Source organism: Peromyscus maniculatus, chromosome 7 (assembly GCF_049852395.1).
Source record: "Peromyscus maniculatus bairdii isolate BWxNUB_F1_BW_parent chromosome 7, HU_Pman_BW_mat_3.1, whole genome shotgun sequence".
In the NCBI taxonomy this organism is placed as follows: domain Eukaryota; kingdom Metazoa; phylum Chordata; class Mammalia; order Rodentia; family Cricetidae; genus Peromyscus; species Peromyscus maniculatus.
Window position 1 is genome coordinate 81,441,043 of NC_134858.1, and position 21,668 is coordinate 81,462,710.

Here is a 21,668-nt window from a genome sequence, read left to right on the forward strand (position 1 = left end):
GTTAGAAGCCAGCCTGGGCTACATGTCTAAAAGAAATAGAATGAGTGATAGAGACAAAGTAAGAGAGAGAATAAGTGTGAGTGAATGATTGAATATTAATGAGACTGTTCTTAGGTTATTTAGAAGTGAAATGTCCAATTCATGGAAGTAATTATGGCTGTCATGAAAGCAATTAGTTTTCTGGATCCTCAGTACTACTTAATCTTACTTAGTTACTACTACCACCCTAAGTCTAGGAGTTTAAGACTGTTGAGCACATTTTAACTTGCTGTATGTACTGTTTATAAGATAACTTACTTTGAAAGGGGAAGAAACCTCATGAGTTTATAGTTTGGTGTCTATAAGGATAATTTTAGAGAGTTTTGTGAAAACTGCATTTTGCTTTAGTCTCCAGCTCTCCATCAGTGATTTGGAAAAGTTAAATAACTGTTGCTAGGTCTCCTGCTTTTCTAGAATAAGGTTTTAATGCTAGAGAATAAAATCTTTGTACAGATGTCATTTCCTTGTATTTTAAGATACTACTAATGCTGTTCCACACTTTTCTCAGAGATTGGCCGTAGGAGAACTAACTGAAAATGGTCTTACGTTAGAAGAATGGTTGCCTTCAACGTGGATTACAGATACACTTCCCAGAAGATGTCCATTTGTACCACAAATGGGTGATGAGGTACTTTTAAACTTTAAAATTTTTAAAATTACCTATGTTTTTTCAAGTAGTAACCTCAGTGTCTTTGATAGCTCTTGAAACACACTTCTAGAAGATTGCAGTAGGTTCCTAAAAAAATTCTCATGTCAGTATTGCAAAAATACAACCAAGGATGTAGTAATGATATTCACCAGGACTCCTATAAATATGTGATAATTTAGATAGTTTGATAGAATAGAGACTTCATTGCCATGTTTAATTAAAACTGGCATATTTTAACAAAAGGATTTAATTGCTGTTTTTCATTTGTTTTAGGGTTTCTTGCTACTATTACAGTTTTTTTTTTTAAGTTTTTCAAAATGTTCTTATGAGGACTATTTTTATATCATTTGTGCCCTTCCCCCAAATCCTGTTTCTCACCCTCCTCAAATTCATGACCTTTTTCTTTATTTTTATGTCTGTGTACATGCAGCCTGCTGGGTCCATTTAGTGTTGAATATGTGTATTTGTTTAGGATTGACTACTACCAAGGGGCTTGTCCCTGTAGAATACCTATTCTCCCTCTTTAAGCAGCCATTAATTGCCTGTAGCTCTTCCTCTATGGGTAGGGCCTTTTGAGATTTCTTCCATCTACATTCTTTTGTATTTCTAAATAAAAATGCATTTCTTTTTCCTAATCTAGAGAGAAATGTATAGCATATTAAAAGAAAAAGATTTTGTACTTGGTTTCCATTTAATTTTTTACTCACATTGATTATTTACCTGTCCTCAAAGCCATTAATTTTATTAACTTATTTACTTATTTTTGGTTTTTCAAAACTAAAAGTAAGAAACCCGTTTAGACTGTACTTAAGAATTTGAAGCCAGGTGGTAATCGTGCATGCCCTTAATCCCAGCACTCAGGAGGCAGAGGCAGGCGGATCTCTCGAGACCAGCCTGGTCTACAGAGTTAGTTCCAGGACAGGCTCCAAAGCTACACAGAGAAACTCTGTCTTGGGGGTGGGGTGGAAAAAAAAGAATTTGAGATTAATTTAATACTATATCGGAATTTCTCAGGATAATATCTTCTCATTTTTATACAGATTGAAGAGATGACACCTAACATCCAACAGACTAAGTGTAAAAATACTTAAAATAGAGGCTTCCTTTTTCAAAGCACAGTAATTGATACTATAAAGTAGGAACTAACAATTTTACAATGGAAATAAGTGGAAGAGTGAATCTAAAGAAAACTCTGGAATAATTTTTATTTAATGATCCTTCTTGCGTCAACAACTTTTGGAGATTAGACCGTTACTATACCTTTACAATGATACTTCTTACCAAATTATGTAGCTTTAAAATAACATGGCAGGACTTTCCGGATGGCCACAGTTGTTTTCTATTTAGATGGTCTTTTCAGTTGTGGGGCTTGAGCCTTCATCACCCCGCCTGAGTCTGAAATCAGTGTCTTAACACTGCTCCCTCTAGTGACTCTCCAAGCAACAGGAGCAGTAAAAACAGAATGAAAATATGTAGGATGGTGACTCCTGAAAATATGACTGATCATTTAAACACAGTTCAAATAGCTTTTCTGGACTCGAGAGTTGGCTCAGCAATTAAAAACACTGTTGCTCTTGCAGAGAACCCAGGTTCAATTCTCAGCACCGACATAGCAGCTCACAACCTTCTGTACCTCCAGTCCTAGGAACTCTGATGCCCTCTTCTGAGCTCTGCAGACGCTAGTAGGCTTGCAAGTGGCGTGCATATATATAGCCAAAACTCCTACATCCAAAAAAAAAAAAAAGTAAATTAATGTTTTTACTTTTAGTAATGATCAAAATATGTAGTGGCAGACTGTTCCAATACCTGTTCTGCAGGATAGATGCTAGAAGTCACTTAAGTTTCATCTTGAAATAAACATGCATATACATGTTTGTGCACTTAAGAGTTAGCACATTAAGGATCAAACTAGATAAAACATATATGAAAATACATGTTCAGCTTCAAAGTTTTCTGCATATGTATAAACACATGATTTTAAAAAATAAAAACAAAAGAATATGACCAAATAGTTTAAACCCCTGGTTATAAATGACTTCATTTTTTTTGTTGCTGTTGTTTTGGTTTTGTTGTTGTTGTTGTTTTCAAGACAGGGTTTCTCTGTGTAGTTTTGGTGCCTGTCCTGGATTTCACTCTAGAACAGGCTGGCCTTGAACTCACAGAGATCTGCTTGGCTCTGCCTCCCAAGTGCTGGGATTAAATGTGTGCGCCACTGCTGCCTGGCATAAATGACTTTGTTATACCACATGGATTAACTTATTTTCAATCCAGAAATGAAATAATGAAGTAAAAACAAAAAAGCTATACATCTTAATTTTTTGAGTATATACACAAAAGAATTTTTAATTAGGATGCTTAAGTTTTGATTGTCTTTGGACAATTTGAGGAATAACATTTAAAAATTTAGTATTAGAATTTTTGTGTAATGTCTAAATTAGATTTTCAATGTTAGTGTTGTTTTGCACCTTTAGTTTTGATTTTTTTTTTTTTATTTATTTTAGGTATATTATTTCCGACAAGGACATGAAGCATATGTTGAAATGGCCCGGAAAAATAAAATTTATAGTATCAATCCTAAAAAACAGCCATGGCATAAAATGGAACTAAGGGTATGATATTGGCATGTTTCTTGATGTAAAAAGTACATTTTGAATTATGAAGGAAGTTGTATGGTTTACTCTTTGGACTGTAAGAAACTGTACGATGCCGGAGAAGTAGTTCAGTGGAAAATGCGGGGACCAGTGTTCTGCTCCTCAGCACCCCTCAAGTGTGTAGGGGGTTTGTGCCCCCTTAGTTCAGCGCTTGCTTGGCACGGGCAGGGCAGAATGGCAAGTTACAGGGTCAGTAAGAGACTTCCTGTCTCTAAATAAAACAGATAGTATTCAAGAAAGCCCCCAGAATCCACCTCTGGCCTGCATAAGCACATAGTTTATTCTGCAGAGATAATTCTTGTTTTTTGTATTGTAGGAACAAGAACTGATGAAGATCGTTGGTATCAAGTATGAAGTGGGATTGCCTACCCTTTGCTGCCTTAAGCTTGCCTTTCTAGATCCTGATACTGGTAAACTGACCGGTGGATCATTTACCATGAAGTAAGGACTGATACCAAGGCAGTGCTTTGATAGTACTGGAGTATTTTTCAAGATTGAAATAAATTTGAACATACCTTAGATATTTTTAGGTGTGTGACCTAATCAGTTTGTTTCTATTTGTAATAGATACCATGATATGCCTGACGTTATAGATTTCCTAGTCTTGAGACAACAATTTGATGACGCAAAATATAGGCGGTGGAATATAGGTGGGTAATTGATTTAGAAGTCATAGGTATTCTGTATATCTTCCCCTTTCCTTTATAAATAATTTACTATTTTTTGTAGTTAGGGGATTCTTTTTTTTATAAATTGTAAATATGCCAATAGTAAAGTGCCATTTTTAAGTTTTGAGAAAGAAAATACTTTAATCTACTTGATGTTTAAATTTAAAAAAACAAGTTCTGTTCCATTTGGTTAACTGTTATAAGTTTATTTTAGAATTTTTCCTTTTAGCTGTTTTATGTGTTAAATTATTTATCCGATCATATTAATAATAAAAATTGTGTTGGAGGATAAAAGATGATATAATAGCATGAGTTAAAATTTTGAACTTGAATTTTGAACATTAAACAGTTTATTGTTCATAGCTGTCTGAAATTGTAAAATCATAGGTTACCACACTTTTAAGCTATTTTATTTAAATTATGCAAATGGGAATGTTACTCATTTACTAGTTCTTAATTTCAAACAAACCATTGTTTGCTCTCTTGGAGGGGATTGTAGTAGGTGCATAAGTAGCATGGTTTAACAAATTGTTTAAGTTGGTATATCAGTATTTTTTCTACTGGTGCTCCTGGAAGACACTGGCAGGTTGTTCTTCTTGATTGATCTGGTAAAACTTAGTGTAAGTGGAAGAAGAAAGAGTACAGGAGCATGAATAAACTCTAATGACATACATGTTAAGTTCCCAGAGTGAAAGGGGATATTTTGTTTGCTTACCTGAAAGAGGGGAAAGGAGTAAAACAGAAGAGAACTGTGACATCCTCTTAAGAAACCAGAGTTGAGCACAGGGAAAATGTCCAGCAGTCTCTAGGAAGTAGGAATCCAGAAGGCATTATCACCAAGAAGGAAATCTTCAGAAAAGAGTTGAATTTACATTATCAAAAAAAAATTTGTTAAAACCTATATTGAAAAGTGCATTATACTACTTGTGGTATAGAAAGATACTTTAAATGCATAGAAAAACATGAAAATTGAAGCAGTTCAAATTATTTGAGGAAAAGGAATTGCAAGAAACAAATTTGTAATCTTACTTGAATAGTAGCAAGCAGTATTTACAGTCAAAGATGAAACCAATCTAGAATCAATGTAGCACACATTTCTTTTACATACAGTTGTATTGAAGTAAAGTAATATTGTGTCACAAACTGGTAGATAAGTCAGATATCTTGAATGAATAAATAGGCACCAGAGCATTTTCATTTAGATCTTTAAATATTTTATATTAGTAGATTATTATGTCTTCCACAATCAGTATCTAGTTGGTCTTTTATTTATGCATTTGTCTATCTTCAGCCACTTCAAATCACCAGGAATGTTTTATGGTTGACTCTGGCTGGTACTCATTATTGTTAACCTAACAGGACTGTCCATTGTGGTTAGATTCATACACAGTATCTGACTCTTCGTAAAGCAAAGCTTGTCAGTCTTGGGAGAGCCCTAAGAAATTGGTCTGTTAAGTTCACATTTCTGTAACATTCTTATATAGTTAAAGAATTATATTAGTAGTAAGTTTTATAAAATAGCTTTTCTCTATGTTCATTCTCCTTAATACACATTTGAGAAACAATGACGGACTTAATAGAGCATCATGCTTGAATCTAAATTTGGATCTAACTCTCCCAGTCAAAAGTATATAGATTATAATTTAGCAAAATATTTGGTTTTAATTATAATTCTCAAAGAATTCTAGTTTAAAAGATCTGTTACCTTGTTTTATTGATTTTAACTAGTTTTTTATTAATTTTTTTAAAATTCATTTTACATACCTATCCCATTTCCTTTTCCGTCCCCTCCTCTGCCCCTTATCCACCTCCCCTGACCACCCCCATCCACTCCTCAGAAAGGGTAAGGCCTCCCATGGGGAGTCAACAAGGCCTGGAATGCTCAGTTAGGCAGGACCAAGCCATCTTCCCAACCCACCCCCACCCCCAGCATCTAGGCTGAGCAAGGCATCCCACCCTATGAAATGAGTTTCAAAAAGCCAGCTCATGCACCAGGGATAGATCCTGGTCCCATTGCCAGGGGTCCCACAAACAGACCAGGCTACATAACTGTTACCCACATGCAGAGAGGTCCTAGTTAGGTCCTATGCAGGCTCCCCAGTAGTCAGTTAGTGTCCATGTGTTTCCGCAAATTCAGGTCATCTGTGTCTGTGGGTTTCCCTTTCATGATCTTGATCCCCCTTGTTCCTCCTATAATCCCTCTCCCCTGTCTTCAACTGGAATCCTGTAGCTCGGCCTGGTGCTTGGGTGTGGATCTCTGCATCTGCTTCCATCAGTTACTGAATGAGGGCTCTATGATGATGGTTAGGGTATTCACCAATCTGAATACAGGGGAATGCCAGTTCAGCACCCTCTCTATTATTAATTACTAAGGCTCTTAGCCCTGATTTTAGCTATTTTATTTTATGCATGTCTACATAAACTTTTATGTCTTTTTTTTTTTTTTTTTTTTTTTTTTGTTTTTCGAGACAGGGTTTCTCTGTGTAGCTTTGCGCCTTTCCTGGAGCTCACTTGGTAGCCCAGGCTGGCCTCGAACTCACAGAGATCCGCCTGGCTCTGCCTCCCGAGTGCTGGGATTAAAGGCGTGCGCCACCAACGCCCAGCTTAAGTCTATTTTTTTTTAAAACATGAGAAAATACCTTTCTTGAAAATAGTAACTAATCGATTAGTTGGCAACTTAATTCACTATTCCTTAATTGTATGTTAAAAATGAAAAAGTATCTTAGTAGAAGACACCATTTAAACTGTTCTAATTTAGATAATATAATTATTATTGAGTATATGAAGACAAAAACCAATTAATATATTTAGTTACATGGATATTTTTATTTGAACCTATATATTTTATACTTTTGCCTATGCTAACAAGAGAAAACTTAGTACTGTGACAGCCACAGAAGAGAAGAACACTACACAAAGGAAAAGAGTACCTTGCAGTATAGAACAGGAAGCTGAAAACATTGACATTAAAAACAGTGACCCTTGTAGCTTATTCAAGTGTTTATTACAAGCAATGTTAGTACTATAACCTTAGCAATTGGATGAGGAAATAGATAAAAGGCATGCTTGCTTTTTCTACAAAGACTGACAGTTTTCACTGTTGTTTCTTTTTGTTGTGGCCCTTTAGAAAGGAAAGGGAGAGTGAATGTGTAGTACAGTGTAAGCATGATAGAGACAAGGGGGCCAAGCTGAATTTTTTATGATTTTGCTTTTAATATGAAGTCTTGATTGTTATTTGGGGGAAATAATAGGAAGTAAAAATTTAAAAATAAGATATAAATATTTTTAATCAGTAGTAACCCAAAGTATACATATGAGAAGTTTAGACATAGTCCTAATGGTGACTTTTAAATGCTGCACTCATCAAAACGATTAAGACAAAAGGAGAAGCTTCATTACTACTGAGATCTAAGAAATGCTATAAGTCACATATTTGGTATGTGTGCTGATTTTTCTGACTTATTTTTGGAATTTATAGATCATCTTCTGTCTTGTGAAATCATCCAGTTTAAGAACCTTAGAGAGTTATACTTTAGGAAAAGGTAGTTAACCAAAGCAACAGTACATGCCCATGTAATAAATATATGGCTTTTGTTCTTCTTCAGGTGACCGCTTCAGATCTGTCATAGATGATGCCTGGTGGTTTGGAACAATTGAAAGTCAAGAGCCTCTTCAACCTGAGTATCCTGATAGTTTGTTTCAGTGTTACAATGTTTGGTAAGAAAATACTGGTTGTATTTTGAATTAGACTAGGTTTTGAAATTTTTTCCTCTATCAGTAAAGGAGTAAAAATACCTCTTTTAATACTGAAACAATTATTTGTTTAATGTGATTTTACTTTTCATTTTTTTAATGGAATAATTTTGCTTTCTTAAAGCTGGGACAATGGAGATACAGAAAAGATGAGTCCTTGGGATATGGAACTAATACCTAATAATGGTAAGTGTATGTTAGGTTCATTGCTTATACCTTGTGGAATTAGAATTAGTTGGTGTTGGTGTGTGTGTGTGTGTGTGTGTGTGTGTGTGTGTGTGTGTGTGTGTGTGTGTGTGAGAGAGAGAGAGAGAGAGAGAGAGAGAGACAGACAGACAGACAGACAGACTGACTGACTGACTGACTGACTGACTGTGGTGTATATGGGTACATATGTATTGGCATTTTTATGAAAGTCAGAGGGTAACTTGCAGGAGTTGATTCTCTCCCACCTTGTGTAGCTAGGATTCTACTTGCACTGTTAGGTTTTGTGGCAGACACCAGTGCTCTCAGAGCCATCCCTTCAGCCCTGGAGTTTTTTTGTTTTGTTTTGTTTTGTTTTTTCAATAAGAAAACTGGTTTACTGCTGGAGATCAATCCCCACACTCAAGAGGCAAAGGCAGGAGGATTACCGCATATGTTCAAGCCTAGCTAGGGCTACATAGTAAGAACCTGACTAACAAAACAAAACAGAAACCAAACTTGATACCAGTTAAGGTTATTGTGACTAATCAATATAAAATATATAATTAGACAAAGTTTAGCAGTGAACATGATTGACAGTCCTTCCCTATCTGGAACTTCTGTCTTAAAGGAGAGATTGAAATTAATATACTAGAATAAAATAGAGAAGTGTTTAATTATTTATCCTTTAAATTGATTATTTGGGGAGGGGTTCAGAGACATTTTTGTAACAGTCCTTAGGAGGTGAAGCTTTTTAGTGGAAGTATGAACAGGACCTTGTCTTGCTACTTTGTATGTGCTCTTGACTAGTTTCCAAGACTCAAAATAACTTACTTGGTACTCATCCTTTGCTATCTAAACAAGTGCCTTTCTTATTTTTTCAGAATTACAGTCCATTATATGTGACAAATATTGAGTGATCAATGGCTAGGGGCAGTTACAATTAATAACAGTAATCATCACCTTACATATAGCCTAGGAAAGTTGGATTGGGGAGTTATCCCTGGGAAGAGTGAATATGACATATTTCTTATTCTCGAAAAGAGTGAATGGCTGAAGCATGGTAATTAAGGTTTTTAAAGTAGGACATAGTTATACATGCCTAAAAAGGGGTGTAAGTAGTATATTGTAGATTATAAATGATTTATTTGTATATTAGACTTTTTTATGTCCTGGGCTTGGATTTTTAAATGGTGTACCTGTATCATCAGATAAAGATTTTTTTTAAAAAACAAGAAAAAAAATCTCATTTTTAACATAATAGAAATAAACTTTTATAAATGGTATTTCTGAGTAGTTAATGTACCCTAAAACATTACTAAAGAGATCTCTCAAGTTTCAAGACCAGATTCATCTACCTAGTGACTTGCTAGCCAGTTAGGGCTACATAGTGAAATCCTATCTCAAAAACAAAACAAGAGGACTGGAAAAGATAGTTGAGCAGTTAAAAGCACTGGCCTTTCTTCCAGAAGACTCAAATTTGGTTCCCAGCTCCCACATAGCAACTCATCGCCATCTATAAATCTACTTGTCGGCAATCTGACCCTCTCTTGTGGTCTCTGTAGGCATCAAGCATACACTTGGTGCATAGACGTACATTTGGGCAAAACACCCAAACATATAAAATAAGTAAATATGTAAATTTAAAATTTTTTTGATGTTCTAACTTGCTGCATGTGGTTATGGTGAATATTAAATAGGAAGTGAACTCAGCCAGAAAACCTTAGTAGTGAAAAAACTTTTCATGTTGATAATATTAGTTCATTTAGTACCAGTAATAAACATTTTTATTACACTGCTCAAGTGGAAGTACTAAAGGATAGAAAATGTAAAGATATCAATTTATAACCATTCATCTGTCCTCTTTGTCTTTGTGAGTTTAAATCTCATGTTTGAATTTGAAGTGATTTGATTGTTGTCATCTCAGAATTGGCCTAATAAAGAAATGAAATTGGCTTTCTAGTACTGTGGCTATTTTTTAAAAAAAGAATTAGTAATACTAATTACCTATTTAAATACATCTTCATGAAGTCTATTGGCGCTGGTGAAGATTTTTTTCTTTTGTTCTATTTGGGTACACGTACTTGTGCACACATAGTTATTTTGACTGTATACTATGTTTGGTTTCTGTTACAGTCTAGTTCAAAGGATGTATTACTACCTGGTGCATTTGTAGAATCAGCCTCAAGACTACTTGAAATTTTCTTAGGTACAATGTTAAAGACTTAAGCTTGTGAAAAGCATTACTTCACAAATGGAAGACCTAAGATTTTCCTTTTGGAATTCATAGTTCTCTTTGTTCCTGTAGTAGAAATGTTGAGGCTTTGATTAGAGTATTCTTAAAATTTTCATCAGTTTATTATCACTGTGTGTATTTTGTTAAAGTAAATAATGGCAGTTGGAAGATGAAATGGATAAGATAATTGAAATTTGTTTTGTAGAAGTATTTTCTCTTCCAGATATAACTCGACTAGCTATAGTACACTTTAGGTATAAGTAATCATTTAGTTTTAAATGTGATGTCTTTTTTTAAGAATACATTTTATTTGCGTTTAAAATTCTTCCATTATGAAAATAGTGGTGTTGTTTGTTTGTTTGTTTGTTTTTGTAATATCAATTATTTCAAAAGGAAAAACTCACCAGTAATTACTAAAGATGTTCATTGATGCGTTTTTCTATCTGCATTTCAGCTGTATTTCCAGAAGAATTGGGTACCAGTGTTCCTTTGACTGATGTTGAATGTAGGTCACTAATCTATAAGCCTCTTGATGGAGAATGGGGAGCCAATCCCAGGGATGAAGAATGTGAAAGAATTGTTGGAGGAATAAATCAGTTGATGACTCTAGGTAAATAATAGCATGTCAGTATAGAAAATCCATCTAAGTTACATGAACTTCCTGTAGCTAAATTTCTTGAGTCCACCATAAATGCCACAGGGTCTTCCACAAACCAGTTTGTAAAACCTTCATGCACTCCACTGACTTGATAGGAACTGGAGAGAGGAAGGTGATCAGAAGTTGAATTTAATTATTTGGATAGCTGTGCTTGTTTTCTCCTGGCTTTACAAGTCTTTGTGAAGGGGAAGAACATGGGAAATGGGCTCATTTTCCTGGTTTGTGAAAATGAAAGTAACCAGTGACATAAAACTTGCTTTTGAACTCTGGGCTTTCAAGGAGATGGTTGTAATTTAAACAACAGTCTAGTAGTGCAGAATCAACTTCAAAGGACATAGGGAGAAATTAAGAGTAAGAACTGAAGACACTGGGCATATTATTGTATATTCAAGTCTAGAAATTTTGTTTTTATTTTTTCCCCCTCTTCTTATGTTGCTGAGGATCAGACGGAGGGCCTTGCTCATGGTAGGCGAATGCTGTACTACTGAGCTGTAGACCCGGCCCCAGAGTCTAATAAAATGGTAACTTTATAAAAGTCATCTTATAAATACGACCTTAAATAGTTTTATCTATTTTAGGTTTTAAAAAGTTTAAAAATAAAATGATCTTAACTTGTATTCTAGTTTTTGCTCTATTTCCCTTGTGCTGATAAATTGATAGTATATTTATCTATTTTTTTCTTCATCCTAATGTACCAGTGAATTTCAAAATACAAAAAATAGATTTATAACCTTATTTATTTTAGATATTGCTTCAGCATTTGTGGCCCCTGTGGATCTGCAAGCTTATCCCATGTATTGCACTGTGGTGGCATATCCAACGGATCTAAGTACAATTAAACAAAGACTGGAAAACAGGTTTTACAGGTTAGAGCCATTTGATGTTGCTGATAACAAAAGAACTCTAAAGGATCCTTTCATCTAGTTAGTTACTAACAATCTATGGCAGTGTTACTCAGTTTTATCTGTACACAGATGGAAATGAACATAGTGGTCAAGTTAAAATATGAAATAGGAATCACCAACCTTTGAGATTTTCCTACAGTGTTGATGCTGCTTGTCTATGGGATTATGAATGAATACTTTATTCTTCCATTGGCATTTTATAAATCAAGCCAAAGAGTTCATTCCTCCTAGTAGTATACTAGAATACTTAATAGATTTTTATAAATCTCTTGTTTATTGAGCTTTGAATGCCTATGGAAATACAATTAGAAAGGATTCACAAAAGTTTTTATAGTTTTTGCTTAAGCTTTTATGGTTAATTTGCTTCGGTGGGATAATGTTTTTTGGTTGCCAGTGAATTCTTTAGTTTTTTTGAGACATGGTCTTACTCTGTAGCCTTTGGTGTCCTGGAACTCGCCATGTAGACCATGCTGGCTTCAAAGCCACCTACCTGCCACTGCTTCTCAAGTGCTTGGGTTAAAGGCTGCCTAAAATATTTGCAGAAATATGTTTAAATCTATAGTTTGGAATGAAATGGTGTTTTTAAGTTTATTTTTCTTAGTGTCTATGGCTTAATAGGCCAACACTTTAATGTGCATAATAGTTGCATTAAAATCTTTTTATGATCATTTTTACATTTTTGCAACGCTTTATTCTTTTTCTAAGTTTAAGGAAGTTTTTATTCATACCCTATACTGATGTTTTCCTGTATAGAATGTAGCTTTGGTTTTCTGACTGCTGTGAGTTATATCCTTGGATGTAGCACTGCCATGTCTAATACTACTCTGTCCTTACTGACTAACATAAGCCTTAATAGCAGCAGTTTTACTGACATGTGAGCCAGAAAAGTCATTCTTCCTATCTGCCCTGTATATCTCCTGGTGTGTGAGAACCATTTGAGCAAAGTAAACTAGAATTCAACTTGGTTTGAAAGATGATCTCATTGGTGTTAGGTCCACTTGTTGTTGTATCATTATTGGTAATTCTTCATAGACAAAGAGATGAGCAAATTCCCTATGATAAGTTCTTTGCCACCCTATCTTCAAGGCTTCCACTATCAGGTGCAGTAGTTGAGAAGAATGAATGGAGACTATTAACTGTATTCCTAGACCTGGAATTGTCAAGGCTTAGGAGAGTTTATACATAGTGCTACAGGATAGAACAAAACATGGGAGGATGTGAGGGAGATTCACTGGTTGTTGGATTACAGCTTGCAAAAGGAGTTAGCATTTCCAACTATTATTAATAAACTTTCTCATAGACAGACTGCTAAAAAAACATGCCGATTGCTAAAGTGTAATTTAATTTCAATATACAGTATGCCTTAAATAGGCTTCTTTGGTGTTAATCTAGCCTTATAACCAGTTTACAATAAAAAGGAACTTGTGCATGTGTAAATAAAAATTATTTGTTTTCCATCCTGCTAATACATTTAAAAATCTGAGTTACATACTTATTTGACAGAATGTTTTCAAATGATATTACACTGTTAAAAGGTTTTTTTTTTAAATTGTTTTGTATATTTTTATGTTTGTTTTTCTTCTGATGCCATTCATTCCTTGGTTAAACTACTATAAGTCTTGTCCACTAGTCATTTAATACCTTATTTTATGTTTAAATGCACAGAAGTAGCTACAGTTGTATGGTTTTACAACTGTAATTGCTTCTGTTCACAAATCAGTAAGATTAACTGTTACGCAATTGTTTTGTATTCTCAGAAAGTGTCTTCAGATTTTCCTTTACTTAGAAATAAAATTATGAAGCCCCAGAATTTTTTTACATTGCCAAACGTTCAGAAACATTTCCTAGTTAAGTTTCTTGATGATTCTTATCATCTTTTTGTTTTATTAGCAATCTATTGTTTACCTTTTTTACTCACATTTTAATTACTATTAGTATAATTAAAATGGTTTCCTTTCTGCATGGAAATGAGAGGAAGAAGTTATCATACATTTCAGAAATGAGTAAAACTAAAAACTATTAAACTTATTCCTCTTCTGTCACTTTTCCTGGAGATATCCCCCTTTCCAAAAATCAGCATTGTTAATTTATTTGGTATGTCTTATTCCAGACATTTTCTACACAATAAATTTTTCTCTCTTAATGAATGCATTTGAACCTTACTATAATTGTTATTTTAGATATAGATTTTTAAGATGCAATATGTTTAAGAGTGAAACTAAAAAGTCACATGTCATAATTTTAAATTGTGCACACATATTTATAAATATGAGATTAAGATTTCTGTATTTTTTTAAGGCGTGTTTCATCCCTAATGTGGGAAGTTCGATATATAGAACATAATACACGAACGTTTAATGAGCCAGGAAGCCCAATTGTGAAATCTGCTAAATTTGTTACCGATCTTCTTCTGCATTTTATAAAGTAAGTTATACATGCTTCAGTATAATAGTTGTAATAATTAATGATGTGATTTTTAAAATGTATACGTTAAAGTATAAAGTGCTAAAATGTAAACTGCAGTCATCTTTTAAATAGGTGATACTGTCACATAAGCAGAGTTCCTCTTTTAAAATAGAAAGCATACTTTTCATCCCAGCACCGGGGAGGTAGAAATAGTGAATCTATGTGAGTTTGAGCCAGAATAGTCTAGCTATAGAGTTCCAGGCCAGCTAGAGCTACATAGTAAGGTCCTGTCTCAGGAAGAAAGAGAGAGAGAGAGAGAGAGAGAGAGAGAGAGAGAGAGAGAGAGAGAGAGAGAGAGAGAGAGAGAGAGAGAGAGAGAATCACTTCCAGTTAGTCAGAAAATTATATTCCATACGTCTTCATAGATGCCTCTACCTTCATGAATGTATATGCACCACATACATGCAGTAACCACAGAAGCCAGAAGAGGGTGGTAAATGTTCTGGAGCTGGAATGACAAGTGGTTTTCAGGTGCCCTGTGAGCATTGAGAACAAAACGGGGTTTTCTGCAAAATCAATAAATGCTCTTAACTACTGAACTTGCTCTCTAGCCCCCATTTTAGCTTTTGACATTAATAATCGCAGTAAAGATTTACTGAACATGGAATAGTTTTTCCTTCATTGCTTTTTTTTGAACCATGTATAATCTTACAGGTGGTAGAGATTATTATCTGGTATTCTCAGTTGAGGAAATTTGCCTTAGCTAAATTAAATTGCACATACAGATGAATGTTTGCCATTTGATTTGATTTGAGAACTTTGCATTTTAACATCATACGTATTTACTCTGTCAAGTTTATTAACAAAGTATTAGACTGTACAGCAATTTGAATTTCCAAGATTGACGTTATCCCAGCTAATGAGGGAGCTGAGGCAGGGTTGGGAATGGCCTAGGCAACATTAAGACATTATTATTATTTATTTATTGTTTTGGGTCTTGCTCTCACTTGGAGATCTGCCTGCCTTTGCTTCCAAAGGTTAGGATTAAAGGGGTGAACTACCATGCCCACCTCAGGAGACAGCTCAAAAAAAAAAAAATGTTCATTTACAAAGTTTGTATTCTACTCACCAATTCATGCATTATTAAGGGTAGTAACTACCCTTACTAATTGAAAGTTTGTATTCAACTCATCCGTTCTATATATTAGTAAGGGTAGTAACAACCATTGAAAGTTTGTATTCCACTCATCAGTTCTATACATTAGTAAGGATAGTAACTACCATTGAAAGTTTGTATTCCACTCATCAGTTCTATACATTAGTAAGGGTTGCAACTACCATTGAAAGTTTGTATTCTACTCATCAGTTCTATACATTAGTAAGGGTCGCAACTACCATTGAAAGTTTGTATTCTACTCATCAGTTCCATACATTAGTACATTAGTAAGGGTAGTAACTACCATTGAAAGTTTGTATTCTACTCATCAGTTCCATACATTAGTAAGGGTCGCAACTACCATTGAAAGTTTGTAATCTATTCATCAATTCCATATATTAGAAAGGTAGTAACTACCATTTAAAGCAGAAACACTTCCTCCCTTACTCATGAATTGAGCCATAGAAATTGAAGCCAAAGGCATAAATACAATTGTGGTATAAAAACTGTTCCAGTTGTATATTAATGTCACTATTTATGTTAGAGAATTTTTATTTTTCTGTTTAAAAACAGGTAATATTGTATTTTAAATGCCTATAAGGCTATAACCAGTTTTTTATTTGTGTATATTAGAGGAAATATTCAGGCTTTTAAACCAGTGTGGCTCTTAATCTGTAAAGTCATGTCCCCTTTGTGTGTGTGTGTGGGGGGGTCATATCAGATATCCTGTATATCAGATTTTTGCATTATGATTCATAACTAGAAAAATTACAGTTAAGTAGTAATAAAATATTTTATGGTTGGGGTGGTCACCACCATATAAGGAACTTATATTAAAGAGTTACAGCATTAGGAAGGTTTAGAACCACTATTTTAAGCAAATCTTTCTGAATATAACCTTGGGATTCATCCCTTTTCTTTGAAGTCAGTAGTTTTTTGCTGAGTTACAGGCAAGTTCTATATAGGATTGATAACAGAATTACTGAGTAACTTATTAAGTAATTGATTTAGTTATACTGTGCTAATAGTATACCATGAGACCCTTTTTCAGCATCATCTTGGGACATTTCTCTGTTCTCTGTGTAATTGGGGGGGGGGGGTTTACTACTGTGCTTTTGCCTTTCTTGAGGAAGTTGGTAACATGCACTGACTACCTAGGGAACTTTATCTGTGACATCTCTTTCAAACAGTCTATAGAATTATATAATTCATTTTTAAATGGAGAAGAAAAATATTTTTTTGATTAGTCTATGAAAATACATTGATTTCAAATAGTTATTTGGTGGCATGGCTGTAGCTTAGTGATTAAGCACTATACTAGCTTTTGATAGACTCTAGGTTCATAGTCACCAATACCACCAACAAAACAAAGTCATGCCATCATCTTGAAGTGCAGGTTAATATAGATTTAAAGAATTAGCCGGGCGGTGGTGGCGCACGCCTTTAATCCCAGCACTCGGGAGGCAGAGGCAGGCGGATCTCTGTGAGTTCGAGGCCAGCCTGGTCTACCAAGTGAGTTCCAGGAGAGGCGCAAAGCTACACAAGAGAAACCCTGTCTCGAAAAACCAAAAAAAAAAAAAAAAAGAATTTATCTTACATATCTCTAAAAGTAAATGTCTGGCTTTTTTTTTTTTTTTTGATTCAAATAAAATTTGTAGCTAATAGCTTTTAAGATAGATAAGCTTTGAAATTTTAATTATTATACTTTTTCAGTTGACTTCAGCAAATATTTTACATAATAGATATATCCTAAGTGATGTAATAAATATTTGGTGAAAAAAAATCATACTTTACTTTTGTAATAGGGTTTTATGAGATAGATAAAAATTGCTATAAGGATAATGAGCTAATAAGAATTATGAAAAATAAGGGTAAGGGAAAATACAGAACATAGTAGAAGAATGTTAAGGTCACAAACAAAGTAGATGCTGATGAAGTAAAAAATTAGGTCAGAGGAAAGTCATTCCAGAGATAAGCAATAGAATTATGTGAGATGATAAAATTTTTTTGTTTTTTGGTTTTTTTGTTTGTTTTTGTTTTTGATTTTTCGAGACAGGGTTTTTCTACATAGAGAAAAAGGCTTTGTGCCTTTTCTGGAACTCACTTGATAGCCCAGGCTGGCCTCGAACTCACAGAAATCCACCTGCCTCTGCCTCCTGAGTGCTGGGATTAAAGGCATGCAACACCACCGCTTGGTGATGATAAAAATTATTAAGAATGAATTATTGAGGCCAGTGAGGTTGCCTAGCAGATAAGGATGTTGCAGCCTACCCTAAAAATCTGAGTTCAGTTCCAAGAGCCCACAGGTAGGAGAGGAGTTGTAGTCAACAAGTGGAAAAATTGTTTGGCTTAAAGTTTTTATCTTAAAATCTGGTTTTAGGAACAAATTCTTAAAAGTCACAAAAATCTAATTAGATATCTACATTTTCTTTGATTATTTAGGGACCAGACTTGTTATAACATAATTCCACTTTACAACTCAATGAAGAAGAAAGTTTTGTCCGACTCTGAGGTATGTAACTTACTTCACTGTGGTTGCTACATTAACTAACACTACAGGTGATAGTATACTAAATAACATTTATGTGTAATAGTTTTCAGATTAAAGTTGGTAGAAAATTGCTCTTGTCCGGTACTATATTGTTTACTGTTGCTATCATATTTAGAATTTACTTGCAATTGAAAACAAGTATTTTATGGGAAGAGACTTTACTTACTCAGTTATGTGCCATAGGATATTTGATATAAATTTTTTAAGGTGTGAAAAGAATAACTACCAAATGATGAGATCTAGGTTGTTTCATGAATTGGACGTTTTATTTACTCAAAGGAAGAAGAGAAAGATGCTGATGTACCTGGAACTTCTACCCGAAAAAGGAAGGTAACAGCATTTTGCTTTTGATAATATTTGTTTTTACAAAAGTATTTTTGTTAAAGTACATTAAAAGCTTATTCCTTTATTCTTAGTAATACTAAAAGTAATTTAAATGTTAAAAAAACTTTTATTTATAAAAATACTTTACTGAGAAAGGTTAGTATTTTATTTGAATTAATATTTTATATGGGTTGAACATCCCTAATCTGAAAATCTGATATTCAGAATGTTCAAAACTCTATAGGTTTTGACCATTGTCACTCAAAAAGTTTCTCATTTTGGTTTTTAGATTTTTGATTAGTATTCCCCACCCAGTAAAGTCTATGCAGATGTTGCACAACAAAAAGGTTTCAAATGTAAATACTTCTCATGCCAAGCTTTTCGGATTGGGGATGCTCATTCTGTGTCTACCTAAGACTGTATTAAAAGCACAAATTGGGGCTAGTATGGTACCTTATTGAGTAGAGTACTTGCTCTGCAGACATCAGGGCCTGGGTTTAATCCCCAGCATCCTCATAAAAAACCAGATGTAGTGTAGCTCAATTGCAATCCCAGTGTTAGGGAGGTGAAGACAGAAGGTTCCTTGACACTTGGTAGTCAGTGAGCCCAATCTTCCTGTGAGAAACCCTGAACAAACAAGGTTTTCAGTAGTTGAAAGATTATAGGTGGGTTTCCAGTCCCGTGTTGGACAGTTAGCAACCACTCTCTCTCCAGGAGTGAGGGTGTGTTCTGATGCCTATAGCCTTTGCAGGCACATACACATAAGTGCACATACCCATGATGACACACCTTTACTCTCAGCACTGGAGAGACAGGCAGACGGATCTCTGTGAGTTGAGGGAGCCAGAGCTACCTAGAGAAAGACTATCTCAAAAAACAACACGGAACATAGAATACTTAAAAAATGAAAACAAAGTTGATGGCTCCTGAAGAAAGGCACCAGATGTGTCATATAGGCCTCACGTATGTGCACACACACTCCAAAAATCAAGCGGATTGTATTGCATAACAGCTGTTAGTAATATACTCATGTTGGTGTTCTCCCCTCCTTTCTCCCCCGCTCGTCCCCAGGATCATCAACCTAGAAGAAGGTTACGCAACAGAGCTCAGTCTTATGATATTCAAGCATGGAAGAAACAATGTCAAGAATTGTTAAATCTCATATTTCAGTGTGAAGATTCAGAGCCTTTTCGACAGCCAGTAGATCTTCTTGAATATCCAGTAAGTATTTCTAAAATTGTTTTATACTGTTGTTATTCAACTAATTTTTATTACTCTGCTTCATTTCCTCATGAGCTCATATATGTTCTCATTACCTATTCAGTTACAAAGAACTCTTAAATTGGAAAGTGCGATAAAATGGAAAAAGACCTAAAATAGGCTTCTAAAGAACTTGCTTATGCATGTAGCTATTCTCTTAACATAGAGTAAGTTACTTAGTTTTCCCATATGAATATAATTTCCACTAACTGTCCTAGTTTGCTTGCTTTTGCCACTGTGATAAACACCATGAGCAAAAGCAGCTTGGGGAGGAAAGGGTTATTTGGCTTACAGATTAGAGTCCATCATTAAGGGAAGCCAGGGCAGGAACTGAAGCAAAAAACTGTAGATGAATGCTGCTTACTGTGTTGTTCAGCTCCCTTTCTTACACACCCCAGGACCATCTGCATAGGGATAGCACCACAGAGGATTGAGCTATTCCACATCATTCATTATTCAAGAAGATGTCCTCTATACTTTATGTCATGTTGACATCCTCTCCCCCCAAAAAAAACCAGCACATATTCTTTACTTCTGCATACCAATTCTAAGAATTGACAGCTATTATCTAGAAAACAAAAATAATACCTATTTTTCCTCATGGAATTACAGTGATGAAATGAAAATACATAATAAATAGTTCTGTAATGATGAAGTGTAAGTACTCACTACATGCATATACCAGTTAATATTATTGTATGAATTTAGATAATGCCAGTGTGTGAACTTGAGGGAATGGATTGTTAAAAGGGTTGGGATTATATGGTCCAGCTATTCATAATTGCATAGAGACACAGAAATCTCAATCCAGGTTGAAATGATATATATTTTTTAATTCTTTTTTTTGTAAATTTAATTTTATTTTATTTTACAATATAATTTAGTTCTACATATCAGATTCCCTTGTTTTTTTTTTTTTTAATTCTTCTGCTTAGGAATTCAGGATTTTACAGTTTTATATGGCATCACAACCTAGATATAGTTTCATCTAGCTTCGTTATTTTTTATATAGGCATTTTAATTTGAAATGATGAATATAGACAAGTGTTTGCTGATAGATACCATAAAATAATTTTTCAATTTTGAAAGCCAGAAACACGTCTCATTAAATACGCAAAAGAAATGTTTAATTGTAACAGTGGAGTAAATTGGGTTAATGAGAAACTCTCCTTCCCAGAATTCCAGAGAATTCCAACGCTCTGATTTTCTAAAGTTTGGCTTCCCTTTAATTCCTGCAAATTCGCTGTAGTTTCAAAAATTATTTACAATTTACTTATTGCTATTAGTTGCTTATGTTTTGAGCCTTAATGTTTTTATTCTAGAGATAAAAAAATATTAACCCTGTACAGAAACAAACGTGGCCTCGGGCCATGGTTAGGAAAGAATTGAGAACCCACTCTAAACCAACTGAATAATTCCTTCCACAACCTAGGTCATTCTTAACTCTGGTGTGCTGTGTATGGGTTTATAATCTCAATTTATACAATTGAATATCAGAATTTGTGAGATATATTTAACAGTAGTGTATTGAATTTTAAAACAGTGTACTCGGTAGTATATCAGAACTCTTAAAATCAATAATGTATGTCCACATCTCAGTATAGAAGAGAGTAAAAGCAAAAGGAAGCAGGATTAAAATAATCCAAAGCTGAAATGAGTGCTGTTGAAAAATTCAGTATACTCTGTACTACTACATAAATTCCTAGCCATATACTGCAGTGATCATTCGCTCTCCTTTGACCTCTCTGTTCTGTGCCATCTTGTTGCCCTATTTTATATCCAGTTGACTTCAACAGTTCTGTTGTCCCTTATGCAAAAGAATGTAGGCTTTTTGACATCTATTTACATTTATTATTATTGTTTATTCAAAAGTACCTAAATAGGTAAATTCTGAAACTTGAAGTTACTGTAACTTCAGCCTCTATATAGATGGGATGTTTTGGGAAGTTGTAGATTTATTTTTGTTTCACATATTAGTATTTTACCTGCATGAATGTGTACCATGTGTATGCCTGATGCTTGCAGAATTCAGAAGAGAGCATTGGATCCCCTTGAACTCAAAGGATGGTCATGAGTCACCATGTGGGTGTTGGTAACTGAGCCCTGATCCTCTGCAAGAGCAGCAAGTGCTCATGTCCACTGAGCCATCTGTCCAACCCCATTTTTCATTTTATAATTTTACAGTGCTTCAATGAGTTGACATTCATTAGATTTATAAGTGGACGGAAG

General features: G+C 34.5%; 1 protein-coding gene and 1 long non-coding RNA gene across 13 annotated transcripts in view; one reads left to right on the forward strand and one right to left on the reverse strand.

The window, feature by feature from the left end:
- Window positions 1-21,668, forward strand: part of Phip (PHIP subunit of CUL4-Ring ligase complex) — a 126,592-nt gene that overhangs the window by 92,585 nt on the left and 12,339 nt on the right. For all 7 annotated transcript variants that reach the window (XR_013052864.1, XM_076576760.1, XM_076576761.1 and 4 more), the window contains 12 exons: window positions 548-667; window positions 3,190-3,297; window positions 3,656-3,780; window positions 3,907-3,989; window positions 7,613-7,724; window positions 7,885-7,946; window positions 10,634-10,789; window positions 11,583-11,703; window positions 14,041-14,166; window positions 17,747-17,816; window positions 18,135-18,185; window positions 19,251-19,400. Coding sequence is in view for 6 of the 7 variants with exons in the window: in XM_076576760.1 (XP_076432875.1) it covers window positions 548-667; window positions 3,190-3,297; window positions 3,656-3,780; window positions 3,907-3,989; window positions 7,613-7,724; window positions 7,885-7,946; window positions 10,634-10,789; window positions 11,583-11,703; window positions 14,041-14,166; window positions 17,747-17,816; window positions 18,135-18,185; window positions 19,251-19,400 (1,284 nt within the window). In the remaining variant the exon portion in view is untranslated. The remainder of the gene's footprint in view (window positions 1-547; window positions 668-3,189; window positions 3,298-3,655; window positions 3,781-3,906; window positions 3,990-7,612; window positions 7,725-7,884; window positions 7,947-10,633; window positions 10,790-11,582; window positions 11,704-14,040; window positions 14,167-17,746; window positions 17,817-18,134; window positions 18,186-19,250; window positions 19,401-21,668) is intronic.
- The window catches only part of LOC121830920 (uncharacterized), a 114,901-nt gene that overhangs the window by 64,727 nt on the left and 28,506 nt on the right, over window positions 1-21,668 (reverse strand). For 2 of the 6 annotated variants that reach the window (XR_006074251.2, XR_013052868.1), the window contains exon 3: window positions 4,723-4,812. The exons of 3 other annotated variants lie outside the window; for them this stretch is intronic. This is a non-coding gene — a long non-coding RNA (uncharacterized LOC121830920). Of the gene's footprint in view, window positions 1-4,722; window positions 5,800-21,668 lie in introns of those variants that run through there. One more of the 6 variants, XR_013052869.1, reaches the window with a different exon arrangement.